The 18,835-nt window shown below is 42.0% G+C and overlaps 3 protein-coding genes across 3 annotated transcripts in view; 1 reads left to right on the top strand and 2 right to left on the bottom strand.

Moving 5' to 3' along the window:
- Positions 1-1,246, bottom strand: part of LOC109463679 (calmodulin-like protein 12) — a 40,210-nt gene extending 38,964 nt beyond the window's left edge. Inside the window, exon 1 of the mRNA XM_019760530.1 lies at positions 1,048-1,246. The gene's annotated coding sequence lies outside the window, so the exon portion shown is untranslated. The remainder of the gene's footprint in view (positions 1-1,047) is intronic.
- A 4,759-nt stretch (positions 1,247-6,005) lies between these two features.
- LOC109463994 (calmodulin-like protein 3) lies at positions 6,006-8,775 on the bottom strand. The gene is made up of 4 exons (XM_019760917.1): positions 8,720-8,775; positions 7,495-7,627; positions 6,926-7,063; positions 6,006-6,170 (listed from the first exon to the last, which is right to left on the bottom strand). Exons 2-4 carry the CDS (start codon positions 7,615-7,617, stop codon positions 6,006-6,008), a joined length of 426 nt encoding a protein of 141 aa, XP_019616476.1. The 5' UTR covers positions 7,618-7,627; positions 8,720-8,775.
- A 5,233-nt stretch (positions 8,776-14,008) lies between these two features.
- Positions 14,009-16,523, top strand: LOC109463678 (G-protein coupled receptor moody-like). Its single transcript, XM_019760529.1, has 2 exons — positions 14,009-14,054; positions 15,397-16,523. Exons 1-2 carry the CDS (start codon positions 14,009-14,011, stop codon positions 16,521-16,523), a joined length of 1,173 nt encoding a protein of 390 aa, XP_019616088.1.
- The last annotated feature ends 2,312 nt before the right edge of the window (positions 16,524-18,835 follow it).

The following is an 18,835-nucleotide window of genomic DNA, read 5'->3' as shown; positions in this document are numbered from 1 at the left end:
AGTGACCGTATGGGACATGGTACTATTGTAGCCTCCATAGCATGCCAAAAACTTGGGGTTTTAGGGGGTCTTCAGGGTCTTTGGGAGCTTTTATGTGCTATTTTCTGATTCCATATAGACAGCATAGCCGGTCTGGTTGAATTACCCCCGTTTTTGAACTGGGCTAATCAGAAAACAGCCGAAGACCACCAAATTAAACCCCCGTTTCTATAAGCCTGCTACGGAGGCTAGTACTTTTGCGAAAGCCTTTTCCCTTTGTCCAGTGTATATCTGAATTCATGCGTGTCCTGCCTTCCCCAACTACCGACTACTGGTATAACCGGATCCCTAAAAAACCCCCTCCCCCTCCTCGAATTCCTCTTAACTGTTTTTAAGTAATTTTACGCTGGCTTGAACATGTCAAAGAAGTTTTGCATACTAGAAAACCTGGACGTTACACCTTCATACCGCAATGCAGGTAGTAAAAGACAGGCCGGAACATGACCCCACCCTTTCAACAAGGATGAACCCTTTAAATTATTGATGTACCACTAGTCCTGAAAACCTGGTTCTATTCCCTCAAGATTCATTACATAATATAAGCTCCAAACTAAAAAAGAGCAATCAACAGAGAATATAATTGTATTGGGTTTGCTCAAAGTGTTGTCACATTTTTTTACACGGTGAAGGTACAATGGCTTGCGGTTTTTTATTGCTTGCAGATCAGGGTGTGTTAAATGCAGCTGAAGCCTGAATGCAGGCTGAATACCGCGGCATTACTAAAGCACCACAATAACTGCAACCAAAGTGGAAAACGTTGTCTACTGGGGAGGGAGACGCGAAGGGTTTATCGGAAATCGATGCTCTGTGCTGCGGGCTGACTATAGGGGAAAGCCGTGGGACGATATATTTTCTTTTGACCCCCTTACAGCAATCCCCAATTCAACCAATCGCCAGGAATCCCCGCCTACAATGTAATCTTCTACCTGTTCCATCACCGTACAACTCGCAATGGTAGCAGCAGGCGTTATGTATGTACTAACGTTTAAAAAAAGGGAAACCACTTACCTAGCTTGTTTGGGGAGTTGCAGATAGGCGTTTTTTTCTCTCAGAAGCGGAGAAGTCGGCACGTGCTTGTAATGTTGTTGCGCGGTGGTTGTTGGTAAGGCGGCGGGGGGTTGGCCGTTGCCCGGTTTTTGGCGCGCGGTTGCTACAACTGACAGGTAAGCGTGCGGGGACCGCCACGGGTCAATCACGGGCGCTCACGTGACCATTGCAGCAGACGACACAAATTGTCGATCCCCACATCCACCCAATGAATCCGCGTTGGTCAAATCAGCACCTCCTGGGTTCCCCCCTGAAAATTGCCCCGTGCGCTCCTTTGGGAACCCTTCCGGCCGTGTATATTAACATAATCATGGCTGCATTGCGGGGTTTTTCCTACGATTGATATTAAGCCTCACACTCTGTCACTCCCAAATCCCTCGCGCGCTCAAGAAAATTTCAAACAACTTTACGACTCTATCAGATGAAGGAACCAATAACGTTTCAATCCTGCAGACGCAGCGGTATTCCTTCTTTTTTATTACGTGCCGCTACACTCTGATGCCAGCCATCAACGCGTATTCACTTACATCGTGAATTTTCCATCCCCCCAAAGGTTCAAGCTATCACACCTGACTTCCTCCAACTGCTTACCGCATATTAGACTCAGACACGCGGTAAGCTTAGCGATATTACATGCGCATACATCGCGTTTAAGCCCTGATGTTTAACGTGGCGATCCGTTGGAGAGCCGGGCGCCGTTTTGCCAGCGTTATTAATTCCGAGTTTCATTTGGGACGGCTCTGAGGACTCGACTGTTCAGCCAGGCCCCACAGTTATATTGATCGATGGTAGATTAAGGGTTATCTTGACTGCACAGTAAATCGCGATAGAACGTTCATAGCTGCGAGCGCAGCAAAATCGGCTCCCATTTCCCACAATAAAAGATAAAATGCGACAAAGAAGCAATTTGTATCCCCTGTCATATTGTGTAAGGGGTTTAATTTTATGGATAATATCAAGAATAGGAGGGCGGATGTGGTAGAATATGCCACTGCAGGTGTTCAATTCATCTTGAATTTTATCACTGAATGAAAATAACACGTATATACATTTATGCGCGCGTATATGTATGTGTATATCTATCTTTTTTTAAAGATATTCTCCCATTTTACACACCCACACACGTGCTTCTATGGTTGCAAACCACGCTTGGCAGAACATATATGTCGAATAACTGGGGCGAGAAACCATAATGGACAACCTGCCCCCCCCCTCCCTCATCATCCAGGTAAACCTACACAATGCCGCCCGCGGATACCGGTATATAAAACAGCGATCTAGCGGCTTACACGGTCAAAACGTTGCCGTACAGCCCCGTAGATTGGCGGAAAGCGTACCGCAGGCTCTGCCATTTTTTTCTCTCTCTCTCAGTCACCTGTTTCACGGGCTGCAAAATGACGGAGCCTATACCTTGGTACGGACCGACTCAAACAAAGGGTGATCGGCTAACATCCCCTGGGGGGAATGTACAAGCCATAGATCTGAATGGACTTAATGATAGATGCCAGCGTGTGCTGCAATGCGGCTAGGTGAGAAACAAATACCGCATTGCGGCAAACCTGCCTCATGAATATTCATGAGCTCGCCGCGCCCAGGTGCGTGGAAGTGGGAGTGGGGGAGAGACGTGGGGAGGGGGGAATTCTGTCACATCTTTTTTGTTTTAATAAAAGGACTTCTGTTATAGTATTTATCTGGAGAATTTGTTCTTAATAGCGGTTTGCGACGCTGAGGACGGTTTGCGGGTAGAACATACATTATGAAAAGCGGTAACGTTACCTGAGTTGCGTGCAATGCGGGGGGGGCGTGACGTTTGACTTCCATACGGGTCAATACACATGGTCCAAAACACCGGCTAAACTAGCAAATATATTTAATAATACACGTCTTTTATGCATTCGAACGCTGCAATATTAGCGGCTACGCTATAACATAAAAGCAGTTCTATTGAAGTACTATTTTTTCGAGATATGATTTTAGGATTATTGAAATTATGAACAAACTTTATGCATTATTAGTCTTAACAAAATGCTGTGTGTGCGACTAAAATTCCAGCGGCGAAATATGCTTAATTTCATATTTTTACTAAGTTGTATGATTTTAACGTTGACTAGATATTCAACACAGTGCACGAATGGTGTCGACATTTCGGTGAGGCAGTTTGATAACCCAGTTTTGCTGGAAGGGAAAGTCCATTAATAAACAATTGGGAGGGGGCGGTACAAGAGTGCCCCGGGACAGAGTTCTACCATAGCAATTAGCCTCCAAGCTGCAAGCAGACCCCGGTTGACGTTTGAAATTGCTGTCTTGACTGATCGTTTTCGGTGGGATTTTTAATACTGTAGTTTTTTTGCCTACCTGTCGTTTTCTGAGTATTTTTTTCTGAACGCTGTTGTGTTCTAACTTAGGCCACAGCAAGTGATTTTTATGGATGACATCAGCGCGCGCGTTAATTTTCGCCTGATTTTAGGGGAAAAAAAGAAATTTTGTTGCCTTCTGACAGTGGTCAACATGCCGCAAATGGGCAAAGATGTCTGTTACCATGCCAGCAGGTGGACGGCACATAACTATAAAGAGAGGAGACAAGAAAAGGCTCTGATTTAATGCTTTTTTTTTCTTACTTTGATGCAGTGATGTGTGCTGTTGGCTATGCATATGTGATGTTCCTGCTGAATCAGTACCATTTGTACATGATTGAGTAAAAATTTTACATGTAGGAACCTTGTTTTTTTTTGGCCCGCCTTGTTTTTTTTCTCCCGCTCGCATTAGATTTGGAGTCTGCGGATGATGTCAACCATATAATTTATGTGCTGTGTTACCCTGCCTTACAATGCGTTACCCGTTATCAAAATGCAACAATCAGAAAACGATCATGAAATAAACCAATCTTTCCCCAGATTAACAATCTGTCGTTTGATTTCTAGATCTCAATCGCCGTTTTTATGTACTATACTGTATTATGATATCATACACCTTTATCTTCCACTTTGATCTTCATTAATTTCTTTTGCCATGAAAGAAATATAACGGCCATAACCTATAAAGATGATTGAAAATGAGCACCATTTTATAATGGATTGTACACTATACAATGATAAGCGCCTATTGTAGTTCACCTTTCTTTCCACTTGTTCGACTGATTTCAATACGTTAGATCCTATAGAAAAATTGAATTACATTCTCAGGGGAGATATCCAATACAGTATTCAAATAGGAAAATACATTAAAGAATGTTTCAATCTTAGAGAATACATGTTAGAGAATAGTTAAACCTTAACTGTTATCACCGATATATATTCTGTACGTAATTTGCCGCATGCATATATTCTGTACGTAGGATGAAGTTATGCATACATGTATTTAACTTTGTTAGATATTTAGTTGTAGAGGACCATACAAAAGTCCCTGTACTTTTTGATGTGCCAATAAAGAATCTGTATCTAAACGAGAAAGACAAAAGGACGGTGTTTATCAAGAAACAGAAATCGATCATCTTCTCGATAACAAGAGGTCGTATTCAATAACATTTTTCATGGAGGTTATAAAAAGCACAGCAGCATTTGCCTACCTGTAAAGATTTATCTAGAATGTTTTACACTCACGTGACTATGACGTAACTGATTTCAGCCATGTTGTGTGGTTAAACATGCTGACAATCTGAAGATACACAGAAGATAAGATATACAAAGATAATTTAAGAGTACATTTTGAAATGTAATATGATAATCCAGTCACTGTTGGACGCCATCAAAATATACAAGCCAACCAGAGACGGTGCCCATCATGTCAAGAAAGTGTTGAAGATGAATATCATTTTCTTATGACTTGTCCAGTTTATACTATAACGTTAGATAGCCAAAATCTAATGAACACAAGTAAATCTAGTAAACCTTTGCCAAATACAAGCATAGACACTTTCAATCTACTTATGTCATGCCTCGACTCCATATCTATGTACCTAGGCCAATACGTATGTAACGCTTTGGAAAAGAGAGATAAAAGAATTGTGACAGACAGAAATGTTTCATGTACATCATGTCAATACGCCATTTACGTTGTATTTGTGTAGTTTTAGTTTCCAGGAATTGACTAGTATGATATGATTGTCAAGACCACATTGTTATCCTTGCCATACATTGTACCATGCACAACTGTCGAGCAATAAAGATCATTCATCCATTCATTCATTCTGTTTAGGGAGGAAAGACATTGATTGTAGATGGCGTATCGGTGTATACTGTGTTCAATGGCGACACCTGGCGGTTATTTTTAGAAGTTCAGGAAGACATCGACGAACTCAGGAGCTCTTGACGTCTGAGACCTTTTAACTTGGTAACCTGTGATTCATCTGAAAATATGGAAAGATAAAAGGGTTAACAATATATGCACACACTTGTCATCCAAATTGTATCAGAAAATAAAAGTCACAACGATCGGAGGATAAAAATATTATATTCTATATCGAAAGAGTAATTCAGAACATTGAAGGAAGTCATTGTGTCCAGATGTTTCCAGATGTTTCAAAAAGAGAGAAGAAATGGCAACTAACAGTAGATGAAAGGTAGTACAAAATGTGTATAGTATTGTTGTAATATTTAGACTCCTAGCACTTAGCGTTAGAATACAGCGTTCCAGTATGCAATGTTCATGTTTTTTTTATCCTCTTGATCACATTTGGTCACAGTTGTGCATATAGCCTAGCCTCTACCAGGCTTGGGGAGGCGGCTGGAAAGAGTAGAAATCGGCAAAATAGAGAGATAAGCATGCCAAGGGAGTTTGTCCGTTGAGAGAACATTTCGCCGCACCAGGCATGCTTATCTCTCTATTTGGCCGATTTCTACTCTTTCCAGTCGCCTCCCCAAGCCTGGTAGAGGCTACATTTAGTCCATCTGGGCAAGAACATGCAATAAAGATTCACTATCTTACTTCATGCTCTGGATGACACTGACGAACTCTGAGACGCTGATCTTCCCATCTCCGTCCTTGTCCGCCATCTTAACCATGGCCTTGATGGTCTGGTCGTCAGTGTTGAAGTTTTCTGCCATCGCCTTACGGAGTTCCTCCTCGTCGATGTACCCGCTCTTGTCCTATTGTGCAGGTGTTTATATCGTGTAAATATTTTTCAATGTGCAACTCTACTACCACAATTTCACTCCAAGATTGTGCAGTCGTTATCGTTTAAAAAAAAGATGTGCATTTTTTAACCCCACTCAGCTTTCTGTTGCAATGTTCGTAATTTTAGCAATAAACCATTTTTGATTGAGTGTTGTTTTAGTCCAATTTGTTTTTAGAAAACTTAGCGTAGCAGTTGGAAAAGGAGGCGGAGACAAGCACTGATACAACCTAGTATACAACATCAACCTAGCGGTGGATTGCTCATTCCTTGAAAAAGACTGGAGTTGTAAAGTCGAAAATTTGGGTGAGTCCAATTTCTTGTGTTGGATATTACAGTTTAAACTGGCTTCATACTATAAACATGTTTAAGTGAAATTGAACACACTACGACACAAAAAGCTGTCACTTAGTTATTGGTGGACAGCTAAATTAAAGGTGAGGTTGAACTCCAATAAACTCCAATAAAACGTAGGAAAAAGACTAACACGAATCCGAAAGTACAAAATGGTGTCACAACAATGACAGTACGTAGCATGCATAGTGATAGCAGTCATTGTTTAAGTGCATCGGTAGTGGAATGAACACTAACATATTTGCTATAAAAGAAATACATGTATATTCCGGGTGTGTATATGAAAATAATGTCATTTCTGTACGCTGTGATAAGTTAATGAAAACTGCGCAACAACACCCCTGATGTGGCGATATGTATGAAGACGTTTTTTACCTGATCGATAGCATTGAAGATATTGATAACCTCCTCTGGGTCCACTTCACCAAACGTCTTCAGATCGTTGACGAGTTTTTCGAACTCTTGAAAATCCAGTTTCCCGTTGCCATCTTCGTCATAGTGGCTCACAATTCCCTGAAAGTTCATATGGTGGTATTTCTCGATAAATTTAATATTTACCTAATTTGTGAAGTTTTCAATCCTTTACCATATAGAGCAATCCAACGTGGCAATATACTGTAATTATGTTTACCGAAGGAAATGTATTGTTTTTCTCTGTTTCTTCTTCTCCAAACAAATGAGGTCAATGACCTGAACCAGACGTCTGTTGCCATGGTAACTAGTGTTGGGTTACATCATGTTACAATTTCATAGCAGGAGGGATTTAGACTCCTGTCACTACATATACGAATGTGTTTGAGTAAGAATTAACAGAGCAGACCACATGCGAAGGCAAACATTATGCATTTGCTTTGCAAATGTTACCTATTCTTGAATGTTATAGAAAATCTTTTAAGTTTAAAAGATTGAAATTTACAAACTTTCAAAGACATAAGACTTCTCACTTGGATAAGATTATCAGTCGGTATGATAGCCAGATCTGTCAATGCAGATTTCAGCTCCTCTGTACTGATGTGACCATCTCCGTCCACATCGCACGCCTTGAAGACCGCTTCGGCTTCAGACATCTTCTTGGATCTGTGTTTTTATTAACAATGACAATTATTATCATGAAAGTTCATCTGTTGGTAGTAATCATAGTAAAATGTTGAACTTTATCCCAACACTCAGGTTAAACAGAGATCAAATTTTCAGCGACCACTGTCGCCTTCATCAGGATAATGAATGACCAATCACTTCGAAACGTAATCTCGCGAGAGCTACGGTTACAGACACGTGACCTCATTTACACGAGACTTTGATGACAATTATTATAAGGCCAATGGGCTTACATGTAATTTGAGAAATCCAAAGCTATTTCAGGGCAGTAAAACTGAATTTTTAAAGTCGATTTTTCTATGTTTTTCAATGTTGTCAATTGAATCAACTCTACCCCATAGCAAACTTATTTCTGTGAGGCTAAAATGCCATGTTGCGGACGGAAAATGGATGCTTGTTTCGTATAGTAGACTTGTTCTAGCTATTTATCGGTGGTACAGTACCAAAAGAATAAAGGGACTATGTCAAATTTCATGTATGAAATGATATCGACAATATGCTAAGAAATAGAAGTAACTGTCAGTATGATACCGATTTCCTCATCCATAATATTTTTTGGTTAATTTTGTCGCCCTCCTTTAGTAAATTGCACTGGATGCCTTTAAGATTAAGAAAGAAGCCCTTCCGATTGTCTAGTTGGGCCTACCATTGTCTCAGATTTTGGTACATTACCTGAGGCAAATTGAGATTCATCAGATACATTAACATCACCTCATTGGTTGTTACCCCGCCCGACGAGTCATACAGACAACAACGCATTTGTTCTGAACCTAGATTCGTCAGTGGACTTTTGTCTGACAGGATCATGGCATGCCTAAATGTTGAAATTTACTACTCTCCAAGCAGAGGTTGTGGTTCAATGATCGTTAGCTTTTTATATATGGCCGTTTTTTGTCGCTAATTCCATCGGTGGCCGGCGACCTTCTCTGGCTAATGGATACTGCCTGGTCAATTTGATACTGTCTTTTTGCCACTGAAAGGGATCTGCCTATAGATTAGAAACTTACACGTGTGCTCACTAATACAAGTGTTGAAGGAACACTGATCGTGTGAACTATGGAACAGACCTACCTTTGTACTAAGTTCTGGTGAGAAGACAGAAAATGTTTACCACGCCTGGCCGCTTCGAATTCAGCCCTGAGAATGAATAAACAATGGGCACAGTGAGGTTGTTGTACCTGTTTTGTCCCTGTGCCCCCCGCCCCCTTTTCACGCTTCCCATAATGCACCGTCTTTATACCTGCGGAAAACGGGCGTGCGATTTTACGACAATTTTTCTTACCGCGCGAAATCAGCTAAAATCTTGAGTGGGAGGACGATAAGACGCAGGAAATGCTCAGTTGTCCAGCAAATGTAGTAGGGATGCAAGTTAGACAGGCTTTTTGGGCACAAGTGAGGAATTCGAAAAAAATCCGGCCTTGAGAGTCAAGAAAGGCATCCACGCCACAGAGAACATGTATTGTATCAGGGACTTGCACTTGCATTGGTGTATACATTCACTGATGACAATCTGACAAAGAAACTCCGACCAAGGAGGTCAAAACCTCCCTGCTCTGACCCAGAACCTAAACGTAACAAGTCCAGCCTTTTACAGGCTACCATTGACCTTTGACACACCTAATTATCATATTTCCCATGCGACCTTGCGAATTGACGTCACAAGATCGTTTTCAAAGTCACGTCCACGACGCATCCTGGGCCACAGGTGTTAAGCTTTTTTTCGATTTCCTCTTATAATTATTAAGAAAGTGATAATACAGATATCTTAATAAACAACATAGCTAATGTCTAAACTGCAAAGAGAAACTGAGTAAACTTGGGTTCATCTTTAGATTGAGACATTATGACATTCATTGTCAAATCCAACGTCATAACCACAAACGGATGGTACAGCTGTTTCATAGTACCGATGCTACAGGCAATCAGTCGTTACTCTGGTTTCCCTTCAATTTACCACGTACAAATCTTTCGCCTTTTACTAAAGATTTCCGTGGAGGGGAACAGTCAATGAGTCTATAACTCAATTTTTCTCTGCCCTGCCTTGAGCGGGGCTCCCAACAAACCAAAGAAGTTACACGAAATAGGCTCGGATATACTCATATCCCGGCCGGTATCTTGCCGTATTCTTTAAGATTACGAGCAGTATACGCATCCGCTCGTATATGCTCGTATCTTTTTTTTAATTAGTATTTCAAAATACAAAAACATGTACAGACAAGACATGAACAAAGCAAAAAGTAATAACATAATGGTAACAGAGAAATAATCCACGGATCCAAAAATACAATCGAGATAAAACAAGGATAACAGCAGGGAAAATGCACGTATCTTTAAAGAATACGGCAAGATACCGGCCCGGATATAAGTGTATCCGAGTCTTTTTCGTGCAGTACCATATGCATGAACACACAAGCTTAGGAGCTAGCCATACAGTTTGGTAATGGGTACTAGCTGGCGTTGCAGGTAAAATCGGTCGGTTGTGGAAGAGAGGAAGTGAAACTCTACAAAATTCCGCTAGGCGTCGTGCTTGATATGGCGGTTCTTGCCATGTCAACGCTTCATTTTCATTCGCTCTTCCTTTCAAAACCTCGCATTTTCCATCGTGGACTGTAACTCGTTGCCACCAAGCACAATTGGGGTATGATCACTAGAGAGCTTTAAACAACTCCTGCGATTGAGTGTGACAAGTCGTTCGGTGTGATATAGCTAGCTGCCACCGCGTGCCTGCGAAGCTGGTGTGTTACGCCAAAGGCCGGCGGTTATACCGATACAGATACAGATAACTTACAAGTAATATGCCACGGAGGGAGTATACGCGACAAAACTTACCTCGACCAGCGCCCCCCCCCCAAAAAAAACTACTAGTAACGCCGTCGCCGCATAAGTCTGTGAAGGACGTTACTGGTATGTTATGAACGCGTCAGTATTCTAATATCCGCTACAAGTCTCTGATTATATATTCAATAACACTCTCATCTCGTAGCAATTTTCGGAAAGATCGAAAAGCATTTTTGTCTCTGATTGCATTATGTTATTCCAAGGAGGTCCTTGGTTATTTCACGTAGCACACGTTTGAAGCAAACCGTCAACCCTGGAGCTCAATCGACCAGGAATTTTCGTCTTTTCGGGTTCCACACAGTCAATGGTGAGATATAGTCTTTTTGCAAAATTTGATAAAATCTTGTCTCTAAAAGCTTAGATATGTTAATCTGTAAATTTTCATGTCTTGGAAGCAATTGCTAACGTTAACGTTTTCTTTTGTTGTTGTTGTTGTTGTTGTTGTTTTCACGTCCTTGAAATAATAATGCATTATTGGGTTCCCGCGTTATTATTAGTACGTTTACCAAAGGGGACATATTGTTTTTGCTCAGTTTCCTCAAGGAGGTTTAAAAAGGGTTTTTTTTAACTCCATGGTTTCCTCTTCTCCAAACACATAAGGTCAATGACCTGGGCCAGACGTCTGTCACCATGGTAACTAGTGTTGGGTTACATCATGTTGCAATTTTATAGCAGGAGGGATTTAGACTACTGTCTGACCATATATATGATGAATGTGTTGAGTAAGAATTAACAGATCAGACCATATGCGAAGGTAAACATGATGCATTTGCTTTGCAAATGTTACCTTTCTAATTAGATATATGACCGAAGAGAAGTTTTTACAGTCGAATGGCAAGAACAGTTAACACTTCCCTCTATTTACCATTCTTCAAAAGTGTCCTGAAACGTTGGCGTTCTTCTCTACGCTTTGTAGGTTGCCTCCAGCTAGCGCCAGACGTCCAGTCTAATCAGCCTGCGTATATTGCGTTGACGTGAGGGATAAAATTGTTTCTTGACAGAAAGCTACTTCCAAAACAATTGACGTGCGTCGAATAGACGTAACTGAGCAAGGGGTCAGAATGGTTCGCCGTGAAAATTCAGTCGTCGTATTATTATTTTCATATACCTGATTAGATTGAACACTTATTTCAACGATGTGACGCAACAATCCTTGATATTTGTCAAAACATATCAGGGTGTATATGCCTTTGATATGTCTGAGCTGCCATGCAGTGGTTATATCAGCGCATTCTCACAGTATAATTATAATCACACAGCTCGGGGAATAGAAATACCGGACGCTGGGAGTTGTGATCATTGCGACTGTGATTGTTTTTCTCCACAGCTCCTAACCTGGTATCCAGTCTATCGTGCGTTGCGCGGGTTTTCTTCGGGGCTGCAGGAGCTCTTCCCCGCCCGCCTCAGCTAGGTTCCCCGGTAGGTTTTTTCACGGCAGGAGTTTGATTAGGCCCACTACGATCTATTGTGGATCCAGATGCACTGGTGATCGGAAAGCTCCTACAAGGTAAATATTTCACCACATGTAGTAGTACTAGTAGTTGTTAATCTGAAATCTTATCTTTTAGAAACTTGGTAACGGCCTTTGTATTTGATTTGTTTCGCATTAGGCCAAAGCAAGTAATTTTTATGGCTGACATCAGCGTGCGCATTAATTTTCGCCTGATTTTGGAAGTTTATAGTGTCAAATGTGAAAAAATGTAGAAGTCTTGGTTTTTTTGCCTTGTTTTTTGCCCTGTCGCATTAGATTTGTAGTCAGTGGAGAATGTCATCCATAAAATTTACTTGCTGTGGCCTTAGCAAGTAGCAAGATTATGAGCCACACGCTAACTAAAGACTGTGGAGCCCGCAAACATTTTTGATGTATTTGTATATAGCTTTAATGTGTAGAAAAATGTGGTGCTGGTTGTTGCAATAGTTCAAACGATCCAGTATCAGATGTTGAGTTTTCCACTTTCCATTTCAAAATATGAGACACGGGCTAACTAAAGACTGTGGAGCCCGCAAACATTTTTGGTGTATTTGTATATAGATTTAATGTAAAGAAAAATGTGGTGCTTGATCATGTGTTGCAATAGTTCGAACGATGATATCAGATGTTGAGTTTTCCACTTTCCATTTCAAAATATGAGCCACACGCTAACTAAAGACTGTGGAGCCCGCAAACATTTTTGGTGTGTTTGTACTATATAGATTTAATGTAAAGAAAAATGTGGTGCTTGATCATGTGTTGCAATAGTTCAAACGATAATATCAGATGTTGAGTTTTCCACCTTCCATTTCAAAATATGAGACACACGCTAACTAAAGACTGTGGAGCCCGCAAACATTTTTGATGTATTTGTATATAGATTTAATGTAGAGGAAAATGTCGTGTTGGTTGTTGCAATAGTTCAAACGATGCAGTATCAGATGTTGAGTTTTCCACCTTCCATTTCAAAATATGAGCCACACGCTAACTAAAGACTGTGGAGCCCGCAAACATTTTTGGTGTATTTGTATATAGATTTAATGTAGAGGAAAATGTCGTGTTGGATGCTGCAATAGTTCAAACGATGCAGTATCAGCTTGTTGAGTTTTCCACCTTCCATTTCAAAATATGAGCCACACGCCAACTAAAGACTGTGGAGCCCGCAAACATTTTTGGTGTGTTTGTTATATAGATTTAATGTAAAGAAAAATGTGGTGCTTGATCATGTGTTGCAATAGTTCAAACGATGCAGTATCAGATGTTGAGTTTTCCACCTTCCATTTCAAAATATGAGCCACACGCTAACTAAAGACTGTGGAGCCCGCAAACATTTTTGATGTATTTGTATATAGATTTAATGTGGAGAAAAATGTAGTGCTGGTTGTTGCAATAGTTCAAACGATTCAATATCAGATGTTGCGTTTTCCACCTTCCATTTACTAAATGGCACGAAGTCACGATGTTTTCAGAGGGATTTTCTTTGCCCCTTAACATTTGCTATGGTAGACAGAAAGCAAATTCAGGGACAGGCAAAACACCTGCGATAACATGGGTTGGTATATATAAATGCTAACGCTATATGTAGCCAATAGTTCAAACCATATTTTGGGTTCCATATGGTCATTCTAGGGGACCTGGCCTATGGAAGAATGTGGGGTCGTTAGTATGTTATGTTTTAAATCATAACATAATCGGGAGATTTTCACCAGCATCCTGCCCGATACACGTACGTGAAGGTATTATTGTAAATATTTAAACTCATTGTAGGTTCTGACATGATTGTTATTTGTATTAATGACCCTAACATTAATTGTTAATGATTTATGTTGTAAACAAACATCGGAATTCATCGTTGTTGTTGATACAAATAGACAAATAGATTACGTCGGATTTTATTTCACCTACTTGTAGTATACTAGCATTTGGATGCTAAACCTTGTTTAAATACTGCCTTATTGCAGCCAACGTTTTTCTTAATATCATCATACAGATATTGTAAGCGTCAGCGTTTAAGAAGGACTGGAGGTTCTCTACAAATAATAGTATTCATCATGGTGATAAGTACAGGTGTGTACATCGCAGCTGTCATCATAGCAGGTAAGTTTATCTCTTTGCCTTTTTGGTTTCTTTATTTGTAACAAAATAAAATAATAAAACTGTCATGGTATTTTACAAAGAGAAGAGCAATTTTTTTATTTGGTACACTTCCGCGTATCCTCGTCGCATAAGAATTGCGTACTTCCTAGCTAGCCTCCTTGGCAGACTTCTGAGGTGGCGGCGTTAATTTTAGTCGGGGAGCGACGCGAGTTTGGCCGCGCGGAGGGACGGCTTTGCCGCCGAGGGACTTGGCCGGGCAGAGACGGTTTCACAGCCTAAGAAATTAACGCCCGTCTCAAAAGTCTGCGAAGGAGGCTACGTATTGACATTCCTGTCATCCGTACGCACACATACGCACGTCATATGCACCCCCATGAAACTCCTTCCTCTTCGCCCCCGCCGTTCTGCTTCGCCCCCGCAAAAAATCTGCTTCGCCCCCGTCGTTCCTCTACGCCCCCCGACGCAATTCTGCTTTGCCCCCGTCCTTCTGCTTAGCCCCCAATGGCGGCACAGCTCACAGTCGACACGAAAATCGTCTGCAAAATAACAATAAAGGCTGTGCCGCCAAATTTAAAGTAGCCCATACTCCGGCAAACATTCTGGACCACCTTTCTGCCAAGTGGCGTTGCACAAATCCTTCCCATTCAAACGTTTACCCCTACCTCACGGCCCGTCAGTGGTTCTTACGTTTATAAGTACTGGCGTTTATAAGTACAGCCGTGAGTGAAATTTCCCGCCAGTACTTATAAACGTAAGAACCACTGACGGGCGTAGAGGAACGACGGGGGCGAAGCAGATTTTTTGCGGGGGCGAAGCAGAACGGGGCGGGGGCGAAGCAGAACGGCGGGGGCGAAGAGGAAGGAGTTTCATGGGGGTGATATGCATCTCAGTCGTTTTGAGTCTGTGTACGTTTTATGTACGCCGGATCATACTAAGTAATACGCTCAGTACGGCCCAGTACATAGAGTAGTTTTTGGCATTTGGGCGATTCACTGTTTAATCTTGAATTCACTCTATGGAATCTGCACCCAGACAATGAAAATAGCGGAAAGCAGCCAGGTTTTCATTAAATCTGGAATATGCATGCTTGGAACACGATAGGCATCAACCCACGCTTTACTCACAAATGAGGAACATGCGACCTTGCTTTTCAATGATTTCAGGCCTTCGAAAATAATGCCAATTAAAGTATATTATAGTCTGTGTAACGCAAACTCTGCCGTCCACGGCTTTAGTGGCCCCTTCCCGGGGGGCGGCTGGGTGTTGGGCGGGCGTAAAGCAATTTAATCTGGCTAAGTAATGTCATCTACTCACTAATGTTAAAACTTTTATATCCTTGTAGTCATCGTGGTGTTGACTGTTCTCGGCTGTCTCCTCACCATCGTCGCCATCTTGGCCCGCCCGAACCTGAGGAAGCTGGTCAACGTGCCCCTGGTCAGCCTCAGCTGCGCAGACATCCTCTTCGCCACCTGCGACGCCGCCTTGTGGATCTACCACTTCCTGCACCCCCAATGGGAACCGCCAGGGGCGCTGTGCTGGTTTGAATCGTACACCACTCCCGTGCTGTGGGGGGTGTCGATAGGTCATATGCTGTGTATCGCTCTCCAACGGTACTTCAATGTCTGTACCTACAGCACGCGTCTGAAGTCTACCTGTGTCCTCGTCATCATGCTTTCACTCACATGGTTGCTTCCCATCGTTTCATTCTTACCTGTGCATGTCCTTGAAGAAGTTAAGGTAGACCCAAAGCTGAAACGATGTGCTTTGGGAGGATCAGCTAATCTATGGGGAAAGATAACACCGACCGTTCTCATCCTCATCATCCCATACATAGTGTCCCTCGTCTGTTACGCGCTCATCCATAACCATGTCAGGAAGAGTAAGAGACGCGTCATGGCCAACGCCAATCACCACCCGAAACGTTGGGCTGTGCAGTTCTCTCGTGGAACGCAAGGTGGCGAGGCTGGACCTTCTACCTCCACTACTGCAACTACCCACACCACACGTTCCTCGAGAAACGCGTACGGTGGAGTTTGGACGGGAGACGACAATTCCTCCTCATGTGATGATGACGAACAAAACGCAGTTAACCAGAATAAGCCAGGAAAAGCTAATCACAAAAATATCATCCTGGTCACTCCAGTGCCAGATACAACTGAGAAACCTACAGAAAAAAGACAGCATGGGAGGGGCAAAACACCAAATGCCAAATCTCACAACACCAATGCTGCCGAGAGGCAAATCACCAAAATGATGATGACTCTCTTCGCCGTGTACACAGTATGCTGCATGCCCATGACCCTAATGGTGATGGTCTACACTAAGGTACCGTCCGAAGCATTCATGGTTGCCTCTGTCCTGATGGCTCTAAACGGCGCCCTGAACCCGATCGTGTACGGCCTGATGAACAAAAATATCCGCCAGGGCTATAAGCATATCTGGGACTGTGTCCTCAACTACATAACGTGACTTTTTGCTAAAAAAAAGGTAAAGATACTCCTATAGCTACTGTGGCCGACAAGCACAAGCCTGCGCGAACACCTCGTCGTCTGCGCGAACACCTGCGTCGTCTGCGCGAACACCTGCATCGTCTGCGCAAAGACCTGCGTCGTCTGTACAGAAAAAAGCTGCGTCGTCTGCGCGAACACCTGCGTCGTCTGCACAGACAGAAGCTGCGTCGTCTGCCTAGACGTCGCAGATGTTGGCGCAGGCGATACAGGTGTTCGCGCAGACGACGCAGCTTTTTTCTGTGCGGACGACGCAGGTGTTCGCGTAGACGACACAGGTGTTCGCGCAGACGACACAGGTGTTCGAGCAGACGACGCAGGTGTTTCCGCAGGCGACACAGACTTGTACTTGTCGGCCACGGTACATAGCCTTTTTCAGGCTGATGGGGGCAGTGGGTTCTTAATCCTCTGTCTTGGTTGGTTCGTTATCCTTTAATGCCCACGATCATGATAACGATCATTCTGGCATACTCATTTTCATCTGAGCAAAGTTTCCCAAAGGCACAAGGTTGGCAGGGACCTCTTGGTTCTGAGCCGAATGCTCTGCCATTACGCCACACAACCCCATGTCTATTGGAAGGCAGAGCCCATCCCTCTCCTTCTACCGCCTGTTACCTCCCCAACTGAAGTTAGGTACCCACACGTGGATGGAGAAAGTGCCTTTCCCTGGGACACAACATCTAGCCAGGAATCGAACCCACAACCTCTCAATCTCGCGTGTCCGCTAGCCTAGCCAGTCCGCCATTCAATGCCGCTAACTTGACTTTATATGTGAGCTTTAATAGCCTATCATGAATCAGAAATGCATGAAATACATGATGAAATAGAATACGTTTGATCTCGACTAAGAAATGAAAAATCTTGGAGAACAAAACTTATGAAGTAGAATATTGTAAAAACATGTTGTGAAAGTTGTCACTGAGAAGTGTTCTAAATATCAAGAGTTATACAAAATGAGATGGGTAATGCCTATACACCAAATGGTGTGGTAAGGTTTTATAACTAACTTAAAGTTAGTAGAAGTAAATAGTATGAAGAGTCAAGAAAGCAAAAAGGTAAACATTATAGAATGTATATCACTTCTGGAACATGTTACCTATGGCACATTACTCCAAAAGAAAGTGTCTTGAAATTGCATTTAAGTTAAATTACTCACTGTGCTTTCCTCACTATTTTAAGTACACTCTAAGAAAAGTGTAAATCACTTAAATTAAAAACTAGAGTTCCACGATCTCATACCTTCGCCAAATGATGTTACCCTTAGGCCTTGACGAATGTTGACGATTCGCATTGATTATGCAAATTAGGCATTCATTTGTATAAACACTACCTGCCAATGTTCTTCTTATTCACAATTGCACATGCCACACGTTTGAATAATCATATCATGGAAGGTAGCAGATTTATAGCATTTCCTCATTAATTATGCTAATTAGCTGTTGATTTGCATAACTATCATTTTCATACGTCAAGCATTCTTACCAAAAATCATGATGATCCATCAATCGGTTCTTGAGTTATCCTCCTTCAAATATTTTTCAACTAATGCTTCTGCACTTCCAGAACAAGCCGCTAGGGGGTCCAAAGCCATGCCATTTCTTCACCAGCCAAAGACCTACCTACCATCCAAATTTAGTGACCCTACCATGTCCAGATCACGAGATATCAAAACCGGAAGTTCAGCTGCAGTACCATAACAAGCCGCCAGGGGGTCCAAAATCTAATCAGTTCCAGGTCTCATCAAGACCTACCCACCTACCAAATATAAAGACAATCCATCGTAGCCTTCTTGAGTTATCGTGTTGACACACACACACAGACACACGAACGCCAACAAAAACATAACCTTCTTGGCGAAGGTAAAAATTGATCAACATAGACATTGACTTGGTTAGAATTTAATACACATGTACCTGCTTAAAGAGAGCTCATACAACTTTTTTTTTTCAAATTTCATCTTAGGTTCTACATTTTACAGCTCCAAGCACTGACTTTAAAACGGTTTACAAATTGTCATCTGAGTGCAACATTCAGAAAAATAAAACATTTATTTGCACATTCATTCAGTCGGCTTAACAAATGGTTCAGCAAAATCACTTAACAAATTTACACTGTTTTCAAACATTGAGTTAGTTCTAGTAGTTGAGCTTGCACATAAGTTAACAGGGCTCGAAATTCAATTTTGGGAATAGGTGCACTGGTGCACCCATCCTAAAAAATTGGGTGCACAAATTTTTTTTGGGTGCACCATGTAACTAGAATGTCAGCAATAAC

This window comes from Branchiostoma belcheri, unplaced genomic scaffold (genome assembly GCF_001625305.1).
Source record: "Branchiostoma belcheri isolate BF01 breed outbred unplaced genomic scaffold, Haploidv18h27 scaffold13, whole genome shotgun sequence".
NCBI classification, from domain to species: Eukaryota; Metazoa; Chordata; class Leptocardii; order Amphioxiformes; family Branchiostomatidae; genus Branchiostoma; species Branchiostoma belcheri.
Note: the sequence above shows the minus strand (reverse complement) of the source record. Positions and strands in the feature narration are given on the sequence as shown.

What these genes read in the sequence shown, in the direction of transcription:
- LOC109463994 (XM_019760917.1), bottom strand. Translation starts at nt 7,617, where the DNA reads ATGTCTGAAGCCGAAGCGGTCTTCAAGGCGTGCGATGTGGACGGAGAT. An exon ending in CGACTGATAATCTTATCCAA is followed by an intron (nt 7,064 to 7,494) that starts GTGAGAAGTCTT and finishes ATGAACTTTCAG; the next exon opens with GGAATTGTGAGCCACTATGA. An exon ending in TCTTCAATGCTATCGATCAG is followed by an intron (nt 6,171 to 6,925) that starts GTAAAAAACGTC and finishes CCTGCACAATAG; the next exon opens with GACAAGAGCGGGTACATCGA.
- LOC109463678 (XM_019760529.1), top strand. Translation starts at nt 14,009, where the DNA reads ATGGTGATAAGTACAGGTGTGTACATCGCAGCTGTCATCATAGCAG. An exon ending in CGCAGCTGTCATCATAGCAG is followed by an intron (nt 14,055 to 15,396) that starts GTAAGTTTATCT and finishes ATATCCTTGTAG; the next exon opens with TCATCGTGGTGTTGACTGTT.